The sequence below is a fragment of the Stenella coeruleoalba genome (assembly GCF_951394435.1).
Source record: "Stenella coeruleoalba genome assembly, chromosome: 17".
Classification (NCBI taxonomy): domain Eukaryota; kingdom Metazoa; phylum Chordata; class Mammalia; order Artiodactyla; family Delphinidae; genus Stenella; species Stenella coeruleoalba.
The window spans coordinates 31,099,895-31,122,443 of NC_137163.1; the positions used below are offsets into that span (position 1 = coordinate 31,099,895).

The following is a 22,549-nucleotide window of genomic DNA, read 5'->3' on the forward strand; positions in this document are numbered from 1 at the left end:
CAACAGAATAAGATGCCAGGGGCTGATGTTCTGTTTCTTAATTGAAGCAGTTCTATTGTTTGGTGTCGGTAGTGAGGGGGCAGAAATGTCATAAGTGTAGAATGTTAATACAAAAATACATAAAATAACATAAAACTTCTTTTAAAAATAAAGGGGAAATACAAAAAAATGCTGTAAGAACTTTGAAAACATAGATTTTTATCCACATATTAATTCTGACAGTAACAAAGTAGCTTCATTTACAAATCCCTCACACTTCGAAAGCCTGAGGTTCTAACCTCAATCCTGAGAGATATGCCTGCCCCTCTCTGCTTGTCTAGTTAACTGTACCCTGCTTATTTGCTCTTCATCAATTAAGGAAACACCCAGGGGAACAATTTGTTTCTTTAATTTGTGAAAAAAAAAAAACCATTTCTCTTTCAATTTGCATTCTTCTTTTTCTACCCACAGTAAAATCTCAATGTCCTACCCATATAGTCAGTATTACTGCAACCATAAAATAAGATGCATGCAAATTCATACAGACAACTCTTCCATTTCTCTTGGGGTAATGAAAACTTCGGGTAATCAAGGTTTCAGAAGAAAGTTGAGTCTTTTACCCACTTCTATACTGATGGCACAAATCTGGACTAGTGAATGATATAAAAGGTTACATGTTTTTCTCTTTAATCAAAGCTCTAGGGTAGTTATTCTTTCACTTATGACTTTACTCCTATCTCAGATTACTGAAGTCCCACCTTATTATTATTTTACTTAAATTTTTTAAAACATGAAAATCCATTACTATACAAAATAAGCTAACAAAGATTAAATAAGCATCAGAGTAATATGTTTCGCTAATAGGAAGAGAACATTGTTAAAAAATATCTCTCGGTATCAGTTTCTAAATTACTGAGTTTCTACTGTTACTGATAACTTTTTACTTGCTATCACTGAGGTGTCTGAGTTATGTATGGGATATATCCAAGAACCAAGTAAAGAAAAGGAGTTTTAAAATATATAAATAATATATACGTGAATGAGACATATCCTTCTATAGTTTCTTCCTATATGAAGGGAAGGGTCATAGCTTACTTGCTATACCACTATGCACATGTAAGGGGACCCTTTATTAAAACCTAGTATTTTAGGATAATGTGGAATATCATGGAAAATACCTTTAGGTTGCTCTGAAAGCATAATTTATGGTTTTTAAAAAGGAAATAAATAATTTTGAGATGATTTTTAAAACACTCTATCAAAGCACGGAAAATATTTCATGAAGTTGTCCCAATGAATGTCAACAGGACAACTGGAAGGGAGTTGCCTATGGAAAAGAAGGTCGGTGAGAAGTGAATGTGTTACACACAAAATTATATACATAAACACAAGATCATTGGTATAACCATAATAACTTTGAGAATCCATATTTCTGTGTAAGTCATAAGATAAATTTTAAAGAGCTTAACTAACTCACAAAATCTGAAATCCTGTGAAACTGTCAAGGGACTCCTTAATCCAATCATTTTTCGTTTTACTATTTTTAAACAAAACCGTGAACAATAACCAAACATACGTTTCCATGTCTGCTTTCTTTATGCTCTGATATATTTGAAAGGATATACTCAGTCCACTTAATAGAGTCACTCACGTGATAATAAAATATTACATGATATTCAGTTTAGTTGTTTTTGATCATGGAAACTATGAAATAAGACCTAAGGACAACTCCTCTCTTTCCCTTCTTGAGCTTCTATAATATTAGGATGATCAGGAAAAGGGAGAAAAGCAAAGAGTTTGAAGCTTTGAGATTTACAAATTCCATATATATATGGAATATATATACACATACTAAATATATATATATATATATATATATATGGAAGTGTAAACTAGAATAAACATAATTTTTCTTAAAAGTTTATCTAGAAGCTCATGAAATTTATTTCCTCAAATTCTTCAAGTAAGGAGATTAAAAATGTCCATTATCAATCTTAACCCAGTGGCAAAATGTTTAGACAACAAATTTTCCTACCCCTGCAGCAGTGTGAAGCTGCTGTCTTTCCCCACCCCCCAGACTCTGACGTGCTAACATGGTGTCCCTGCCAAATTCTTGGCATTGGAAGAGGGGGGAAGAGGCCATACCATAACGTGTTGATAATGAGGAGATAGAAATAGCAAACCAGCTGGATTGTCCTAATAAAGTATGTCTGGGATTTAGAGACACAACAACTATGTGTTCGGGTCATCCGAATGCATTTTAACTAACTGGTTTCTTCAGTGACCTTTTCGGGTACTCCACTCAGAAGCTTTCTAAATGAATTTTATGTGTTAACTCCAGAACTGTCTGGGGGGAAGAAAAAAAACCCTTACTTACATTTTATGGTAATGATTATTATACCCAAGGCACCCCAGGTTATTTAACACCAAAAAATTAGACAAAATGATCTGTAACAGATGTCATAAATTTTAAAAATATTTACCACTTTCTATGTGTGGTGAATACACTACATTCACTATCAATATATTTTATAAGGCATTTCCCAATTAATCTTAAAATATTTTCTTCCTTGGGAATAAAGTACACGTTACTTAAAAAGTGACTTCAGGGTTGTCTGGGAGAAAAGCTTTAATTATTTAGAATATTCAACAAGTTCTATCTTTTTACTCCAACTAGGAACAGTATTTTTTTAAAAAATAATTCATTTAAATATTTGTCTATTAAAATATGCAAACCAAACACATTAAACTTATATTTTGAATACCTGGGGATATTTATCACTACAAGAGAACAATTTATTTTTATGGATTTGACCTCAAAAATGTCAATAATAAAGATGCTTTACTAGTGCATGCCTAGTACTGGTCTAAGCTCTTTGCATGTATTGATCCATTTAATCCTCAAAATAGCCCTTGTTTAGGTTTCTTTAATAACTTCTTTTTAACAAATGGAGGAAACTGAGTCACAGATTAAGTAGTGGGTTGGCCAAAAAGTTCGTTCGGCTTTTCATACCATCTTACAGAAAAACCTGAACGAACTCTTTGGCCAACCCAATAACTTGCTCAAGGACATAAAACAATAAGGCAGCTGAGCTGGAATCAGAACCCCGATGTAAGACTCCAAATTTCTGAAAGAGAATACCACCCATGCCCTCTCTCTAAAGGGTGACTGACTCAATCCCTTTCTAAATAAAAAGGTTAATATGTGGCTTTGTGCTGCACCTCCACTCAAGTGTCATCCCATAGCCAGCCAATGAACCTTGTGTCTTCAAGTTAATGTATAAGTTTACCAACACGCTCATTTTCAAGTAGATAGCTTACAAAGTTACTTCCTAGATTATTCAGTCCTCTGGGCTAACACCTTCCCGCAGAGTGGCTAAGAAGAGGCAGCACCACCTTTGATCAAGATACGAGGCATGTAACAGGTCACCCAATTCTGATAATGGATCCTAGTAACGTCAATAATTCTGATGACTCTTCACCCCAGAAACCAGTCGTCCTAGAAATGTTGTAGCGCCTTCTGGACAAAGGTAGTTTTAACAGATCAACTTCAATCATTTATTCTACTAGGCCTTGCTCGGAGTCTATTTTTAGTGCTAACCACTAACTTTATCCTCATGAAAACCACTTGTGGCTTTTCAGCACTTGATGGCTGGGATATCAGCAGGCCACAGGGAAGCAGGATCCACTTTGGGTGTGTTTTCCGCTGATGCTCTCCTTTACTTCTCTGGGTCTTTAAGAATAGAATTCTTACAACAAAACAGAAACAAACTCAGAACAAACTAGTGTACCAGTGGGGACAGGGATGGGGCAAGAGGCAAGAGAGGGGTAGAGGATTAAGAAGAGGTACAAACTACTGTGTATAAAATAATTAAGATACAAGGATGTATTGTACAACACAGGGAATAAGGCCAATATCTTATAATAACTTTAGATGGAGTGTAATCTATAAAAATATTGAATCACTATCTTGTACAGCTGAAAGTAATATAATATTGTAAATCAACTATACTTTAATTAAAAAAAGAACAGACTTCTTAACGGCAAGACATACCTCAAGAAGCCAAATCAATGTTTTTCTTCATTCACCTAGTTCTCTATTTACACAAAGTCATTGCATAATGCCACTCATGAGACGAATTTACCTACATTCGACTATGCATCTGGGTAGCACCTCCGTCCAAAATGAGAATCTAAAATCCAATAAAAACTTCAACCCCACCTGGGTTTTTCAGAATCCATGAGAATGAACTGAATGAAATTGTCCTGTTGGTCACATGTTCTAACAAGGCTGCAATTTTTAGAACAGTCTACCAGCTAAAAACAGACTTAGCAAGATGTATTAGGTTTAGGTTCCTTCAAATGAGAGTAACAAACATGTCATTTGTTTCCAGGTTATAATTTGCCTCAACTCCTTATGTTACTTCTATACCAACTTTATGCCCACTTCTTTAAAATTATTTGACAAAAAAGCAACATAGGTTATTTCCTTTTCCACTCTGTAATAATTATCAGAGGAAATTTATGGTGGCATTTATGATTCAAGACCTTCATGCTTTCTCAGGGTGTCCTTCTTAAATCCCAGTGAAACTCTAGCTGTAGCTTATACCATGCTCCGGTCCATCTCCTGCTTCTACTGTTGCTGCTGCTCCCACAAGAACATATGAGATAGTTTGGAAGATTTTCAAGGATACAAAATCATTAGGAAGGTGCAAAAAAGAGCAACATATTTGGCACAGAACCAATTTATAAATATGTCTGCATATAATAATGTGAAGAAAAAGAACAGGCATCTTAAAATCACTCAGAAAGTAAAACACTGGATATGGGTTCAAGATGAACTGTTTCAGGCAGAGCAGGACAAAATTTCGGAACTCAGAAAAACAACATCATGGGGATAAACTTCTTTTTGTAGAACAGGGCCTATAATAGTACATCACATTTTAAAGGATAGATCTTTTATCAAAAGCCAAACTATCATACACTATACCTGAGGTTAATAACACAGCCATGACCAATGCTGAGAATAGAGGAATGCTGTATTGTAAAAGGCAATGTATTAAATTCCTTTTCTCTGTGCTTTTTCCTTCTACAAAGTAAAACAGAGCTTAATCTTCACTTGAGTGCTCACTTTTGGTATATTCTCATATTAAGGTTAATAAGGACTATAGAAAAAATTATCATTATAGCTCTTCTCCCTCTCAGTAATGTCTGAATTGGACAGATATTGGAATATTTTATTAAATATTTTTCCATCTTCTATCCTTTCTTCCCAACCCCCAACCATATTTCTATCCTCCCAACTACACAACTGAGGGGAAGATAAGCAATTTAAAACTTAATTATATTGGCAATACGTACTTGACTATTTCCTACCCCTCACACACCTCCCCTTCACAACAGAATTTATTAGTAGCAGTAATGGTAATGGTATGACAATAAGGGAATCTATGTCCTCCTCCAAATTTCCAGTCCTAATTCCCAGAGAAAAGCATCATTAATAATTTCTTGCACATTTTCAGACACTTTTCATGAAAATATATACATATACATGTATCTATTCATTCTTTCATTTCTTAAAATACAAGTAGAGAGATGCCATACTGAAATATTTTTTTCACTTTATAAGTCTTTCAGATATTATCATAGCAGCATGGACACATCTGTCTTATCCTTTATAACACATGAATGACACTGGGGATTGCTCCACAACTTTATTTAACCCATCCCCTATTAATGGACGTTTAGGTAATTTCTAATTATTTGCTATTACAAACCATGCTGTAAGAGCACACATATGAAGGTTTCTATGGGATATGCGGAATTGCTAGGTCAAAGAGTATATGTGCAATTTTAATAGCTATAAACTGACAAATTGTCTTTCAAAGAGGTTACAGCAATTGGCAATCCAGTTACAACTGGTCTGCCCCCTTGCTATTGAAAATTTATCCTTCTCGATACTCAGTTATAAAATTAGGCTAATGCATATGAATGAATGCAAAACTACCCTCGAAGACAATCTCGTGAGTTAAGCACAAACAGATTCAATTAAAAAGATATTGCTCTGTTCGTTTCTTTTCGCATGCGTTGTCTCACTCAATAAAATATTCATAGTAAACTACTGAATGTCCTCAGTGACTGTTTTAGCCATCAGCTACAATGCTGTTATTAAATCAACATCTAAAAGTTGGACGGTAGCACAGAGGTCTAAGGTTAAATTCAAGATATCAATTGTTAAATTTAACAAAATGAAAGGTGACTAGAACCCACTGTCAGCTCACGGTTTTCTTGTCCTCTCTTATACCAAATTGGTAATTACCAAATACATTCAAAATCCGCTAATCGGGCTCTAGTTTTCAAAATCTGCATTGACCATCAACTACCTAAAGAATAAGTTCAAGTTCTTTAACACAGCACACAAAGTCCTTTAAAACTCTGGTCCCAAGTCAAGTTCAAGCTGCATTCTCTGTCACTGTTTTCTATGTACTTTTCATCTTTGCTCACAACTATTCACTGGACCTTGAAAATGTTATGTTCTTAATGCCTTTCTGCTCTTGGTCAAGCTGTTGATTCTGTTGGTATACAATTCCCTCTTGTCCTGACTGGATCTTCAGCTCCTCCTTCAAGACCCAGCTTAAGTAAGGTCTCATCCTAGAGGCTTACCCTGAGTCACAGAGGCGTCACTTTCTAGTTCCATCTATCAAGAACATATCATAGTGTACAGTAATCATGCCTTTCTCCTTCACTATCTAATGTGCTACTTGACAGGAGAGACCATAGTTTGTTGATTTTTGTATTTTCTCCTCCCTATGGTTTAGCACGTTACACACAATTGATACTTTGTTTAATGACTGTTGAATGAAGAAATGGGAGTTAATTTAATTTAAATATAAGGCATGTGAGTAACTCTTTTTCTTTCGGGTGGAAAACTTCAAAATCACTTTTATTAAAAGATAAACCACAGGAAATGCTGCTGAGTTTTTAAAAATTGTTCATTCATTCAGCTAATATTCTCTGAGTGTTGCTATGTTCCAGGTACTCTTCTAGCAATTGGAGGTACAGAAGTGAACAAGACCAGGTCCTGCCCATCAATCTTAGATTCTAGTGAGAAGTCATCTAATAAAGAAGTACACATACTAACAGATAAAAAAAGAAGATAATTTCAGATAAATATCAGTGTAATGAAAATAAAATAAGGTAACAGGCTAGAGAGCAAACTGAGGCATTTTCTGTATGGGGACAGAAAATTCTAAATGCGGGCTAAGGAAGGCCTTTCTTAACAGTTGACATGTGAAGTGAAAAGTGAATGATAAGAAGAAGACAGCCATATGGAAATCTAGGGAAATGGCATTTCAGAGACAGAAGTAGCTTGGCATGTTCAAGGAACAAAATGAAGACCAGTAAAGATAAAATGTAGTGAATGTAGGTGGTTTACAGGGGCCAGTCAGGGTAGGAATTGGGAAGAGAAGTGGCACATGATCATGGTATACTTGGTGATCAGGTCAGACAAGAAGGCAACAAATAGATCACAGAGGATGCAATAAGCAATGATTGTTAAAAACTCAGATGTCATTTGAAAAGGACATCCACTGGAGGACTTACAACAGCAAGGTGATAGGATTTGATTTTATGATTTTGAAAGAATCTTTTGGCAAATAAAAATGAAACTGTTCCCCTTTTATACGGCTATTTTGCAATGTAACAAGTGATCATATAGCCACCTACACAGAAATTCTTTCGAGTGGTCTTAAAGTTTTCGTGGGGCTGTGAAGCCCATTGAGTGTCTCATAAAAACCTCTTCCCAGAAAAATTCTTAAATACAGAAAATTTTGTATAAAATGTCTGGATAGTCTCAAACTCTTCAAAGTCTATGGATCCCAGGCTAAAAGTTCTTGATTCAATAATATAATAATTAATTTTTCCTTCTTGGGTTAATAAGAACAATGTGCATTCAACATTTGTTTCACCTCTGGTAATACCTAAGAGATTATTTCTCAGTATAAAGAACACCGGTGATAACCAGTTTAGAGAAAACAAATCCCTAAAAGTCTTTCTTAGTAACATCCCACACCTGAACCCTTTTGTTCATCTTTTTTCAAAATGTAAACTTACAAACCAAGGATGAAAAAACATAAAAGTGAATGTCAGACTGATCAGTCCAGACACTGAATCTCAAACTCATATTCTCCCTTAAGTGAGAGTTCCGAAGCCGTAGAACTAATCAAGAAATTGCGGCCTAGCTGACCAAATAGCTGATTGCTCCTTCCCATTCACAGGAACTGCTGATCTTAATTATTTTTATGATGTGGCAGTTTCTCATTTGTCAATTCTAATTTTCCTCAATGAATAATTAGATATTTATCTGATGCAGCTTACCCATATGCAAAAAAAGGATGCAGTTGAAAACCTCATGGAGTGTTCTAATTTCCCTAACACCATACACAAAAATAAGCTCAAAATGAATCAAAGACCTAAATGTAAGGCCAGACACTATAAAACTCTTGGAGGAAAACATAGGCAGAACACTCTATGACATACATCACAGCAAGATCCTTTTTGACCCACCTCCTAGAGAAATGGAAATAAAAACAAAAATAAACAAATGGGACCTAATGAAACTTCAAAGCTTTTGCACAACAAAAGAAACCATACAACCCTCAGAATGGGAGAAAATATTTGCAAATGAAGCAACTGACAAAGGCTTATTCTCCAAAATTTACAAGCAGCTCATGCAGCTCAATGGCAAAAAAACAAACAACCCAGTCCAAAAATGGGCAGAAGACCTAAATAGACATTTCTCCAAAGAAGATATACAGATTGCCAACAAACACATGAAAGGATTCTCAACATCGCTAATCATTAGAAAAATGCAAATGAAAACTACGATGAGGTATCACCTCACACCGGTCAGAATGGCCATCATCAAAAAATCTACAAACAATAATTGCTGGAGAGGGTGTGGAGAAAAGGAAACCCTCTTGCACTGCTGGTGGGAATGTAAATTGATACAGTCACTATGGATAGCAGTATGGAGGTTCCTTAAAAAACTAAAAATAGAACTACCATATGACCCAGCAATCCCACTACCGGGCATATACCCTGAGAAAACTATAATTCAAAAAGAGACATGTACCACAATGTTCATTGCAGCACTATTTACAATAGCCAGGACATGGAAGCAATCTAAGTGTCCATCGACAGATGAATGGATAAAGAAGATGTGGCACATGTATACAACGGAATATTACTCAGCCATAGAAAGAAACGAAATTGAGTTATTTGTGGTGAGTTGGATGGACCTAGAGACTGTCATACAGAGTGAAGTAAGTCAGAAAGAGAAAAACGAATACTGTATTCTAACACATATATATGGAATCTAAAAAAAAAAAAAAATGGTTCTGAAGAACCTAGAGGCAGGACAGGAATAAAGACGCAGATGTAGAGAATGGACTTGAGGACACGGGGAAGGGGAAGGGGAAGCTGGGACGAAGTGAGAGAGTGGCATGGACATATATACACTACCAAATGTAAAGTAGATAGCTAGTGGTAAGCAGCCACATAGCACAGGAAGATCAGCTCGGTGGGATAGGGAGGATGGGAGGGAGATGTAAGAAGGAGGAGATATGGGGATACATGTTTATGTATAGTTGATTCACTTTGTGATACAGCAGAAATTAACACACCATTGTAAAGCAATTATACTCCAATAAAGATGTTAAAAAAATAACATGGAATAACAGAAACAAACAGACAAAAAATGCTAAAGGAATAAAAGGGTTCAGAAGGCAGTATTAGATAATCTATGATACTGTGTGTGTGCACGCGCACAGAAAAGCAAATTAATAAACTTTAGAGGGCTTCCCTGGTGGCGCAGTGGTTGGGAATCTGCCTGCCAATGCAGGGGACACGGGTTTGAGCCCTGGTCTGGGAAGATCCCACATGCCGCAGAGCCACTAAGCCCATGAGCCACAACTACTGAGCTTGAGCATCTGGAGCCTGTGCTCCGCAACGGGAGAGGCCACGACAGTGATAGGCCCGCGCACCGCGATGAAGAGTGGCCCCGCTCGCCGCAACTGGAGAAAGCCCTGGCACAGAAATGCAGACCCAACACAGCCAAAAATAAATAAATAAATTTATTAAAATAAAATAAAATAAAAAAACTTTAGACAGCTGCTCATGGATACGCAAAAAAAAAAAAAACCTCTAAATACTTATCAAAGTAATTTTCATTTTACAACTGTTATACCACCTTAAAACGAAACATCATTTTTATTGAATAACTGAGAAATGTATCACAGACTTATACAGCAACTGGGCTAGGGAAATCCACTTGTGTTCTCATTTCCCTGATGTAACAAAAAGTATTGACCATTATTAGCTACCACCAGTAAATAACATCCATCAGCAATGTGACCATCAGAACAGAATCACTAAAGTGCTTCTTTTGCCTGAAACATCTTTTCTGAAAAAGTTTTTGTAACCACACCTAAATGATTCCTCATTATTCCTGAGACGATAGATAGAGAGAGAGAGAGAGAGGTAGACAGATCGATAGATAGGTCTCTTTGTTCCATATAAATGTATGTAGAAGAGACTAGGTCATTTTCTTATGGCACCTTTCTTGGCAGTATTACTAATCACGACTGAAATGGCCATTAGCCCCCATTCCCTGATCACTCATTCTGAGTACCACTTCAGGTTTTGGCGCATGTGCTTTCATACAGTATTCCACTTATACTATCAGTAATACAGCACCTTGCAGAATTCATCCTGTTGGTATTAAGCCTACAGTATTAGCTGAGACCCAACTGTCCTTTGGAGATCTGACCCTTAAAACTCAGAGAAAAGCGATACATCCTAAAGGATTTCTAGAGAGAATCAAACTGCCCTAAATCTAAATTCAAATCCAAGCTGTCCAAATTCCAATACTATAACGGTTTTACTAATTTTCATGGCTAACACTGGAAAACATTTTATTCTGAAACTAGCTATTTTGGTTTTCTTTCTTTCCTTTTTCTTTCTTCCCTTCCTTGTTTCTTCTAATAGTAGACATAATTTATCTAATTTACCTAATAGTAGATATAATCAATATCTACTATTAATTATGTTCAAACTCAAAAGCGATCTACAGTGTTGTTCTGTAGTAGCATATAAACTGGCTAACATATATTTTAGGTGATTTTAATATGTCAAGAATTTGGGATTTTCCATGATTAAAATACAAAGAAACATTATAATAATCCTATCACCAGCAAGAGTAAAGTTCAGCAAACTACAGCCACAATCATCCACTAACCACAGACCTGTACAAAATATAAAGTTCTCCCATTGTGCCTAGAAAGGTTTTCCCAAACTCTGACATGTCTAAACCGTGTAATAGAATATTTTTCACCTAAGCTTCGCATAATCTATGATACCCAAACACCTGGAGCTGATAACTCTAGATTAATTTACATTGTAACTTCCCCTCAGTAAATCTATATTTCTCCATAAAAAGTATTTTCTAATATTAAATTTAGCCAATTTATGTGTCATGATTATTTTTGCCTTACGAGATCATAATAAAATGAAATACGCAAAAGTCATTATATATTGCAAAGTATCACATAAAATATCACGTAATTATTAAAAAAAATATGCCCTTGCCCTTGTGACATAAAGCATGTAAAAACATTAGATTAAAAGAACAGGAAGGTAGTCACAGATTTCTGTTTGTAGACTGAATCTTCATGCCTTTAAGTGACTATCAAATATTAGGGCCTAGACCTAAAAAGAAAGAATGAAATATTAACAATGTCCCACCTTGTGGGAGCTCGACATCACTTGACACTACACAGAAACTGACCTTTTTGTCCTTCAGGCTTGCCTACCCAGCCCCATCTTCTATCGCAAAAGCCAAATCATCTGATCCCAAACTAACTGTCAACTGCCTGTGATGGTGGGGAAGCCAGACATCAATCAATCAGGTTTTATCAGACGCTCTCTTCGTTTCTCTGTTGTGCTCATCTTATCATCTGACCCAGTTGTAGCCCTGACTTCAGAAGCTTAAGCAACTTGATGACAAAATATGTGCCGGTTTGTCCAAGATGCACATCGTTAAGAAGTGGGGTGATATTTTTAGCAGCTACCTAATATATTTGCAAATGAACTCTTGAATATTTCAGTTCTGCACAGGCCCCATGCTGGTCAGTCTCTCCTGCCCACTGACTCTGTTCTTGGCTGTGGGAGGCCCAATAAATCAAAAATCTGTAAAAGTACTTAGGTACAAGTCAAACATCACAGGGAAATGTCACTGTTTTCATGACAATGTGGGCAGAAAGGCTAACAAAATGAGAATTTCAGGATGTCACTTCAAGAAAAGAAAGAAGACCTAATTGATAAATGTGCAGAATACAAATTCAGATAGTTTTATCCCAAATAAATAAAAATAAGTCAGAAAATTAAAAGCCTTTTTATCTATTCCTATTGACTGGAGTCTTAGAGGAAAAAAATGTTTAGACTGTCCATGCTGTTGGCAAATCTACATTAGCTGTCCCACTGCTCTAATGATATAAAGAATGCACTCGTACACATAAACTAGTTGGGTAAGGAATCAACTATGACATAGATTATGAGTTACAAATTTTTTAATTCAAAGAAAATATCTTTTACATAATTTTTACACAAAAGTGAGAAGAGTGAAATATAGACATATTTTGTGGATATAAATACTCTATGTTAGCATAAGTATCCACTTGCTTAACTTAGTCTTCTTTTTTCTTCAAGGAGTAATTAATTTTTAAGATTTTCCTTAAAATCAAAAGAACAACTTTTATGATGAATATAGGATTTTCATTAAAGGCAATGTTGTCAATATCCCATCCAGCTCTCATTAAAATCTTCACTGAACTATATTTTGAAAGCAGCATAAAATTTATCCACAAAACTTATTCACATAAATACATACCTTAATCATAAAAGTATGGACTATGAACATCGCAATGTATTACAGTGATAATATTTTGACATGGATGAAAATGCACACCATGAAAATAATTTGTACACAACAAATGAGAAAGTACAAGAATAATTTGTACAGCATTTCAAAAGATTCCCACTGAATTCAAAGCGTTTTATTTAAAAAAAATTTTTTTAAAGCCTTTGAACTTCTCAGTAGACACAGTAAGCAAGAATTCTTACTAAAATTAATGATAACACAAATTTGTATCATTTAATTTTAAATAATCAGAACTTTTAATTGAATTACCTGATAATCTTTAAAACCTTTCTTCTAAATTAGGGAATTTAAATGTAGTAAGCAAGAGGGAAATGGACAATGTTTAGTGTATTCAATTATTATTAATATCATTATTATTTTTTATTATCTTTAAAGCCACTTAGTAGTATAAGATTTTCAGCTATTTTTTTGGCACACATTTAGAGGAATCTGGCCCTCAACTGAACTTGAATATCTGTCAATTAACTATTTTTAATCTTCTAACTTCCAGTTTATTGCAGGCTCACAACAATTTCAGAATATACCACAACAAAGCAAGTCTTTCTTAAAGAGTACACTATTATTCATATCCCAGACGAACAACTAATAAGAAAATTAAAAGTTCCACATTAATAGGTAATAAAGGACAAATATTTGTCTCAGTTTTGTAATTAATTCTTCACCCTACTCAAGTTTAAAGATATTTCCAAATTTTGAAATAAATAAAATAATTTTAGAGATTGTGGCTGAAAAACCTATGTCAAATAACTCACACAAGAAATCTTCCATATGCAATATTATATAGATGTCAACTTGTTGAAAATTCTCTTCTACTGTCTCAACAAGAGATGTTCACCAAAGTCCTACAAATGTAGATTAGAGTAATTCATATCTTCAAAAGGATTTCTCTAAGAAGGGAATCAACTAAAAAATAATGTTAAATATATCTTCAATAAATGTCCGTTTAGAGATAATTTTAGATGCATTTTAAGGTTTAAAATAGCTTTTAAAATAGGCTGCACAAAAGCTAGGTGTTACAGCTTTTACGTGGGCTATTAAAATTATATATGTTTGTGGTAGCCTATATATAAGCTATTTTATATATATTTGTGGTAGTTGGTTAAGATACATCTAACATTATCAAAAGTCAAATCATGTATAAGAAACATCAGACTAATACCATTCAACAACTTCTAACAATTCAAAGGGGCAACAGTCAGTGGCAGATGCCCAGATGAAATGAAGGTCTATTTAATACTAAATATTACACTAGTGCCTCTTATAAACATATTCCCTTTATTTTTTTACACTCATGGGGATATTACCAGAATATTAAATATTAAATGGCACTGCCTTGCAGACTATATAAAGAGCTGACTTTCAGCTATTACACGGACAATGCCTGGAATGAATAAGCAATTATATGGCATTGGTTATAGCCATCAGGCACTCAACATTCATTTTTAAAATCTCCAAAATCATGAGATACATATACAGTTTCCCCATATACAAACTTATTTAAGTTTATTTAGTGCCCACAAGCTTAACAGTAAAGTACAGCATTTCAGGCACCATTTCTAAATCCAGTTTTTACTCTTTAGCATAATTTTTTAAAAGAATAAGATGAATTTCCAAGGATCTGATTTAGAAAAAAAATGTTTATTTTAAGTGATCACTGTCTCTTAGAAATATCAACAAAATAGCATGTCTTTTGTTTCCTGGCTTTTGCAACTTAGGACCTTTTATTATCTTTGCAAACATCCTTTGAAGACATCTATCCTTTCAGCTTACTACATTAGGATTTCCTTTATTTACTTACTACATTAGGATTTCCTTTATTAGCAATGAATATTTGTTAACACTAAAATAAAAGTGTCCACGCCACTTCTTCCATGGACCTTTCATAGCAAAACTCTCTGGCCTCAGACATGGGACTGGTTATCCTGCACCCATCGTGAGGCAAAACTGGTCCTCAAAAGTACTTTAAAAATAGTGGATACATTATTATAATGGACCAGGAAAGAAGGGATGAAAGAGAAAAAATAAGAGCTTCTTATTTTAACACCGGAAATCTTGACCAAAACCAGTTCTACCCAGTAATTATCATATATTCATTTTTAGGAGTATTTGTCAAAAGCACAAATTACTAAGGCTTTAAATAATCCTGACTAGACAATTCTTCTCTTTTTGTCCTCTCAAAAAGACAGTCTGACAGTAATGGTATGACACCCTCTCAGACAAGCCTCTCGGCATTAATATTTAAATCTTACCTATCCCTTGTGATTGGAATTCAGCCTCTATTCGCAAAAACTAAATCAATGTTCTTAGAGTTCAAACTAGATCCCTAAACAGTTTGCCACTCTCTATGCACAGATAAGATAAACTTTCTTTGACCCAAGAGATGAAGTTGCCATGACGATCAGAGAGTCCACTTTCTATATTGATATTTTGCTGATGTAACAACAAATAGAACCAGATCCTAGTGCTGATAATGGTGATTAATTAATACTAATATTGATCCCTACAAGCAAGAGACAAGGCTATTAACTTGAAGCCTGAAAAGTCAATTGTTACCTGTGGCAGAGATACTAGGAGCTGATTTGGAAGCATAATAAACAAATGTGCTATCTTTATGCTAATACCTTTAAAGAGATAGTTCTTTCTAGAATGCCAAATATTGCGATGTCTGAGTTTATTAATTTAATTGCATTTCAGTTTTTAAAAATGTAACCTATTGAATGATACATACTTACCCCTTTATCTATGGTGGAAACACATTCTCTGGGACTGAAGTAACAGACTTTCGCTGCTGTTCATTTGGTGAGGGAATGAACTGATAATTTTACACAGTGGCAGGCGCTGAATCAGACAGGGTTTCAAAAATACCTGCAGTGCTCTTCTGAAATGTCCTACTAATCCTTCGGAATTGGGAAAGTAACAAAAACTCCAAGGGAATATGATTTGGAGAATGAGAGCTCCAAAGTTAATGTATTCACTCACATTTTCTAGTGAACAAAGATTGCATTCAAAAAAGTATTCTTGAAAAATTTTTTATTCCCAGATAAACCTAATTTTAGATTTTCCACACAATTTAGCCAAACATCAAAAACCTGCTCTAAAGTGTCACCTTATGAAAACCTGAATATACATTCTTTTGAAGGAAAGTTCATTTGAGAAGGCATTTTCTTTGAACATAAAAATTAATCACAGAATGTAGAGTATATAAGATTACTTTATTCATTTAATACCTTTTTAGCAAAAGTTACATATTGAAAAGGGGATGTGATTAAAATGCCAGTAAGTCCATTCTTGATTTGCCTTGTTTATGGGGAAGAGCAAAAATATCAGTATTAGAAATCCATACATCTAATTCCAGATATGTCATTTTAGCAAACACATTAGCTTCAATCTCATTCTCTCAAAACTTTTTCCAGAGATAAGAACTATCAGCAAAATGGGCTAACTAGTTTCATTTCTTTGTTTTTATCATGTGGAGGAAGAGTTAATTTAGTCCTTAAATAGTCCTCAAACAGCAGAAATAACATGGATGAGGGAGGCCTTCAAGAGCTCATGAACGGGAGAAATGAGTTACCTTAACTGTAACACACAAAGTTAACTTAATTTACACTACCAAACAGGCAAAACATACATACATATGAGCTAGACAGCTGACATAATCATTGAATATTTTAACTTATACCCACAATTAACCAGAAACAAACTGATGTGTAAATCTTTGCATTAACCCTTAAGTATATAATAGATTTTAAATTAGCAGAATGTAAAAATCAGAAACAAATTGTTTAACTGCACTACTGTCTTGCAAAACTTAACAGTACCAACTTAAACAATATAGGACAAGTCACATATTTTCTATGTCTATATTTAAATAGCTCAGGAAATAAAATTTTAATTTACAAAGACTTATTGGTACCTTGCAATGTCTAAAGTGAACACTGGTATCTTATGTGCAATTCAAAGAGATGCTTACACTCCTTGTAAATGAACCAATACAATTATATTATTCTTAACGTTTCTACCTATAATTTATAGAAGAGTTCAAACTTCTTTGTCCATTTAAAAAATATTGAGATATATAATATTAAACCTCATAATTTTTCTTACTGCATAATTTTACAAATGAACCACTTTAGAAAGTTACCAGAAGTGGAAAACATAAGAGCTGCTCTTTTAATTCCAAGACATATCACCAAGTTTTAACCCTAAACTCTTTTATAGCAACTAGGGATGAAAATGCTACCTCATTTATATTTGCATTGTTGACTCCACTGAACTTAAAAAAAAAAACCTGACTTCATGATAATAACTCTTAAAAACTAGGATTCATATATTAGCCATTTTTAAATTTTCCTATTTTTAAAAAATCTACTAAATATTTATTCTTAGATTTTTCAGAAAAATTCTATGTATTGATATATTTCAAATTTGTAAATAAAGAAATTAATTTTTTACCTTACATTGGGTACCAATCTTTCTATTTTATTGATGAAACAACTATTATACATAATGTATTTTCCTTTATTTCATGGCCAGTGTAAAAACAGGCTTTCTGAAATGTTACTCAGTCAAAAACATAGAAAATAAAATCCCTAACATGAGCCATACCATAAGCCAAAGAGAATCGCTTATTTTTTAAATGTTATAGTTAATTATTTTTAAAATCCAAAGAAATGAGTAATATGCTTCAAAGCAAAGATCTGTCTTAATATTTGGCAGGTGAAAAGAAAACATCCTGAGTATAAGAGTGATCAATGTATTTCAAATGTGCATAGCATACCCAAACCCCTTTTAAAAAATAATAATATTAATGATAATACGGTAGTTAATTAACCCCCAAATTATGGATTGAACATTAATACCAGAAACATTAAAAAAAAAAAAAATCCTACACTAGAACAATGAAAAATAACCACAACCACTTCTTTGTGTAACGTAATTTTAAGGTTCTAAAGATGATCCACTTAGAGATTTTCACATTTGCAAATATTAAATAAATTTAATATGCAATGTTCTCATGTAAAACAATCGTTTTATAAGTAAAACATTTAATATTATGTACTTTTTTAAAAAAATAGCATAAAACATTAAAATTCTACTGTGCAAGTCAGGGACTCATACAGCCTGAATTTATTAGATCATCTCAAATAACAAAAAGGTAATTTATTCACTATGAAAGGATTCCACCTTCTGCAAAAGCCCCAGTACAGAACTGCTAACGAGATTATTCTTAACAGGGGACATTTTACTTTCAAGGTGTATATATTCATTCCCAATATCTACTTCACTTAAAAAAAAATTCTGCCTCTTAATTCACCCTTTCTTTTTCCTTCACCACAAATTATTTGGCACATGATCTAGACCGAACATTTCTGTTCTACATGTTTGAAAACATCAAGCAATCTAAAAGTTTTAGGAAAACTGTTCTTGAATGGTATCAAGAAGAGTGCCTTTTCTTAATGTTAGATGAAAATAAAGTACTTGAGTTTCTTTCCTCCCTTTCGATGTCTACATTAACTACTAGCTGGCATTTGCACAAAAAAAAGAAAAAAAAATTTTTTCCTGAACCCATAGCCAATACACTTAAGTGTGAATGAAGTTGGGGACAGATAGGGCAGTAAACACATTACTAGAGACAACAGCTTTAAGAAGAAAATGACAGTAAACTGCACACACAACACAGTTACTAATCATAAAGAGATACATTGGTAAAAGAAAAAAAAAATCATCATTTCTGTCATAAATTTTGCAGTGCAGCCCCAGAATGGAGAACAATCTGGGCAATTTATTGGCATATTGGCAGGAGGTGATAAGGCTAAAAACAACAACAGCGAGCAGCTGTGCGAGGAGATGGGCAGATAGCATGATATGGCTCCCACACCAAACACCTCCCGTCCTATCAGGGCTTTTTATCAAACCAGGATTACAATAATAGCTCAGGAGAGAAAGCTTCTGAGGGGAGGGCAGAAAATATAGTCTTGGAATAGGAAAAAAAAAATCTGAATTTTGGGACAAAACATGGGGGCAAAATACATAATTTATCACTGTATTATCAGGAAATCCAGGCAGTCTAATCAAGGAGCACTGAGTGACTATTTTTTGCCTTATCATCCAAAGTGGTGGAAACGGAGAAGGAATTATCAGGCTTCTGCAGATTGCTGGGCTGGAATTTTAATGGTAATAATCGGGTTTCTGATGGTATATCTTCTCTGCTTATCTTTCCCATTATCTCCTCTTATCTGGCCAGTCATCATAGCAAATTAATGGTGCTCTTTCAGCGTTGCCTTTTTATCGCTGCCCAGAGAGCACCCAAGGGGATAGAATAAGCAAAATATTAAAATACTGTATAAATCACAATTTTAGATAGCAGGGAACTGTACGCAGTAAAAGAAAAAAAAAAAAACTGTGCCCAACAACCTTTTTGTCCTTTAAATTGACTGTCTTCAGAGTTTCTGGTATAAGCTGACTTTTGCTTGTCATAGTTGCTCTAAATTGGGTATGTTTTATCAGCGATGCCAAAGCTTTATTTTCAAATTCTGAACGTTTCCAAGTTTAAAATGCAGTTTCATTAGTTACATGAAACGCTACTGTTTCAAAATGCATCTCTTTCTGATATTTTCCAAACTTCTATTTGATCCAGAATATCAAAAGCAACACTGTTGTTTGTAATCGTTTAAAAAAATGCTACACTTCTTATACACTACTAAAATTGGAGGGAGAGACCTATCATGGTAATGACTTTGAGTACCGAGACAAACTTCTCCACCTGCAAAACTGCCTCCTCCTCCTGGACAGGCAAAAGGAGGCAAATGCCAATAGGTTACAAACAAAGTGACTTTACAGCTGGTCAAACTAGTATCCACCCCCCGCCCAAAAAAAACAGCTATTAGATAGCACTGCTCTATATAACAATTCAAAGAGCTCTAATTTTTCATTTTCCTTAACAGTGCAAGGGGAGAAGTGTGTCCACATTTGCATAGATTATCACTGTGACCCCAACTTGAATCCACCAAAAGTCTAAACTGCATGTATATTAATACCACATATGAATGCATATATCAGCAGGCAACGATCACTGTCAACAAATATAAATATAATACTTGTTCACTTTCAAATGAGAGAACTTTTAAGTATTTTTGATAGTTAATAAACCACAGCATTCAAATAAGACTAAAATGTTTTATGACCTATAACACAAGTGTAGCATCAGCAATTAGTTCCAACGCTTTAATCTTCAATTATATGAGGTGGACATAGAAGGATAGAAAAAAAAATTTTAATGTAGCTAATTGGGAAGATAACAAAGTATTTCCAAGTAGAATCAGATGGTCTTTGCACCATACAATCAATTAATATTAATTATTTATTAACAATCTAGACGACAGCCGTGAACTAAAAAGCATTTTGCCTTTAATAATGTTTACAATCATATCTTATAATAAGCACAGTTTTGTACTATAAAATGCAACATTTACACACAGGGACGTGATCAATTTAGTTCTAAAAGGTAAAAGGCTATTAGTTGAAACCATACAATAATCACTCTGAAAAAGTGAAAGTCTTCAAGAACGGTATCTCTACTCAATTAAAACTGCTTTGAGCCAAAAGTTAAGTCCAGTCCTTGCTTTAACCCAAGTTGCAGTAAATAGGAACTTAAGCATAAGAGGCGAAATCCACGAAATAAAAGCTATTGAGTCAGGTCTCAGAGGCAAGGCTCAAAATACTTATGTAGCAAACTGCTTATATCCTGGACCCCACTTCATACTGGCTACGTTGATTTATATGATTTATTTTAAAACTACATTAAATGAAATTTTCAACACGAGGAGGTGAGTAGGGTTAATAATCAAGGGGGAAGGAGTGTCATTAAAGCTTTTTCCTAAAATTACACAATAATCAGTTTTACACTAGTTGCCAGACTTTAAACAACACGAAGGAATGGACACACCACATGGCTGGCAAAAAATAAAAAAATAAATAAGGCTGTTTCTCCTTTTCGGCCAAAGCGTTGAAGACGTGTCGCAGGGCGACAAAACACCATGGGAAGGATTTTCCCCAAGACGTGAAAAGTTGGCCGAGTTGAGCTCTGCGGGTGTGTGCGTTTCGGGCAGGTGCCTCTCGCCCCGCTGTGTCCTTTCAGTACCACCCAGGCCCCCAGGGGCTCGGGGGTTTCAGGTCACGCTCTCTGCGGCGCCCAGGCTGCCTTGAACTCCCGCCTTCCGCGCTGGGAAGCGACCGGCGGCCCCTCCCAGCGAGAACTCCCGGCGCCTGCAGGGCCCGAGGTAAACCGCACGCCCGCTCCGCAGACCTCCCCGGCGACGCGAACCGGACGGGCCCGGAGCCCCCGGCCAGACCCGCAGGGCGGAGGCGCACGGCTGCCTGCTGCAGAGGCGCGAACTTTTACACCTACTTTTTGTTTCGCTTCGGCTTTGGGATCGCGACCCAGACACTGATTTTCCACCGCCTGGGGACGTTGTCCCCCTCGCCCCGAGGTCTCGACCAGCTGTTCGGAGAACTAAGTTCTCACCCCCGGTTGCTAAAAAGTGGTCCCCAAGAGTAGCAGCCCGTCAAACGCAACAACAATGACAACAGCCGCGCTAGTAACAAATCTCCTAAATGAGTGGGGCTGCCCAGGCAGGCTCCACGAGACAGCAGCGCTAACTGCGCGCGGGGGTCGGGTTAAAAAGGACCCCGGAGCGCGAAGGATGAGCCGAACAGGAGTGGGCTGCTCGTCGCAGCCGCTGTCTTGCCTGGCGCTCGGGCTGTCCGTGTGTCTGTGCCCGACTAGTTGTCCCTCCAGCTGCTCAGGCAAAGTTTGACAAATCCCGGGCAGCGGGAAAGGATTTCCCCGAGTCTCCCTCCCTTTTCCCGCCCCGCGCGCCCCCCTCCTCAGAAATAATCCCACCAACTCTCGGCCCCCCGTGCAAACTTACGTTTGATCTGCCTGGGTTTGCTCTGCTTTCGCCGGGACATTTCGGCGGCGGCCGCTGCCACTGGGGCTCCCGCGGTGCCCGCGGTCGGGGCTGCCGCTTCCTCGGCTCCCGCCGCCGCCGCCGCCGCCGCCGCCGCCGCTGCCGCTGGCCAGGCTCGGGCCGCCGCCGGCCGGACTCCAGGTGCTCCGGACGCGCGGGATCCGAGCGCTGGGCTCCTCCGGGAGCCGCGGATCCACGTTTGGAGATGAGCAGGCAAATAAGGAGAGAGGGGGGGGGCAAAGAGAGTGTGACAGTGGGGAGGGTGGGGGGAGTGGGAGAGCGATGGGGGGGAATGGGAATTTTCAAACGAATGGACAGGGAGAGAGAAAAGGGAAAGGGGGGCACGAAAAGAAGGAAGAGAAAGAGGGAGGGAAGGGAGAGCGAGCTGAGGGGAGAGGGGAGGAGAGGGGGCGGAAGGCGCGGGAGGAGGAGCGCTCTCGCTCTCCCCTCTCCGCGGCTCGCGGGGCAGATACTCGAGCGCCGCCGCCGCCGCCGCCGCCGCCGCCGCTCCGGGCCGCGCAGCTCTCGCTCTGCCGCGGGAGGTGGCGAGGCGAGGGAGGGAGGGGCGCGCCGGGGCTGTGGGGAGGGGGGACTATTCCATCAG

At 36.6% G+C, this 22,549-nt stretch overlaps 1 protein-coding gene across 1 annotated transcript in view; it reads right to left on the reverse strand.

The window, feature by feature from the left end:
* The window catches only part of ZFPM2 (zinc finger protein, FOG family member 2), a 463,720-nt gene extending 441,531 nt beyond the window's left edge, over positions 1-22,189 (reverse strand). The window contains exon 1 of the mRNA XM_079902325.1: positions 21,907-22,189. Within this exon, the coding sequence (XP_079758451.1) occupies positions 21,907-21,946 (40 nt within the window). The 5' untranslated portion in view covers positions 21,947-22,189. The remainder of the gene's footprint in view (positions 1-21,906) is intronic.
* Between the last annotated feature and the right edge of the window lie 360 nt (positions 22,190-22,549).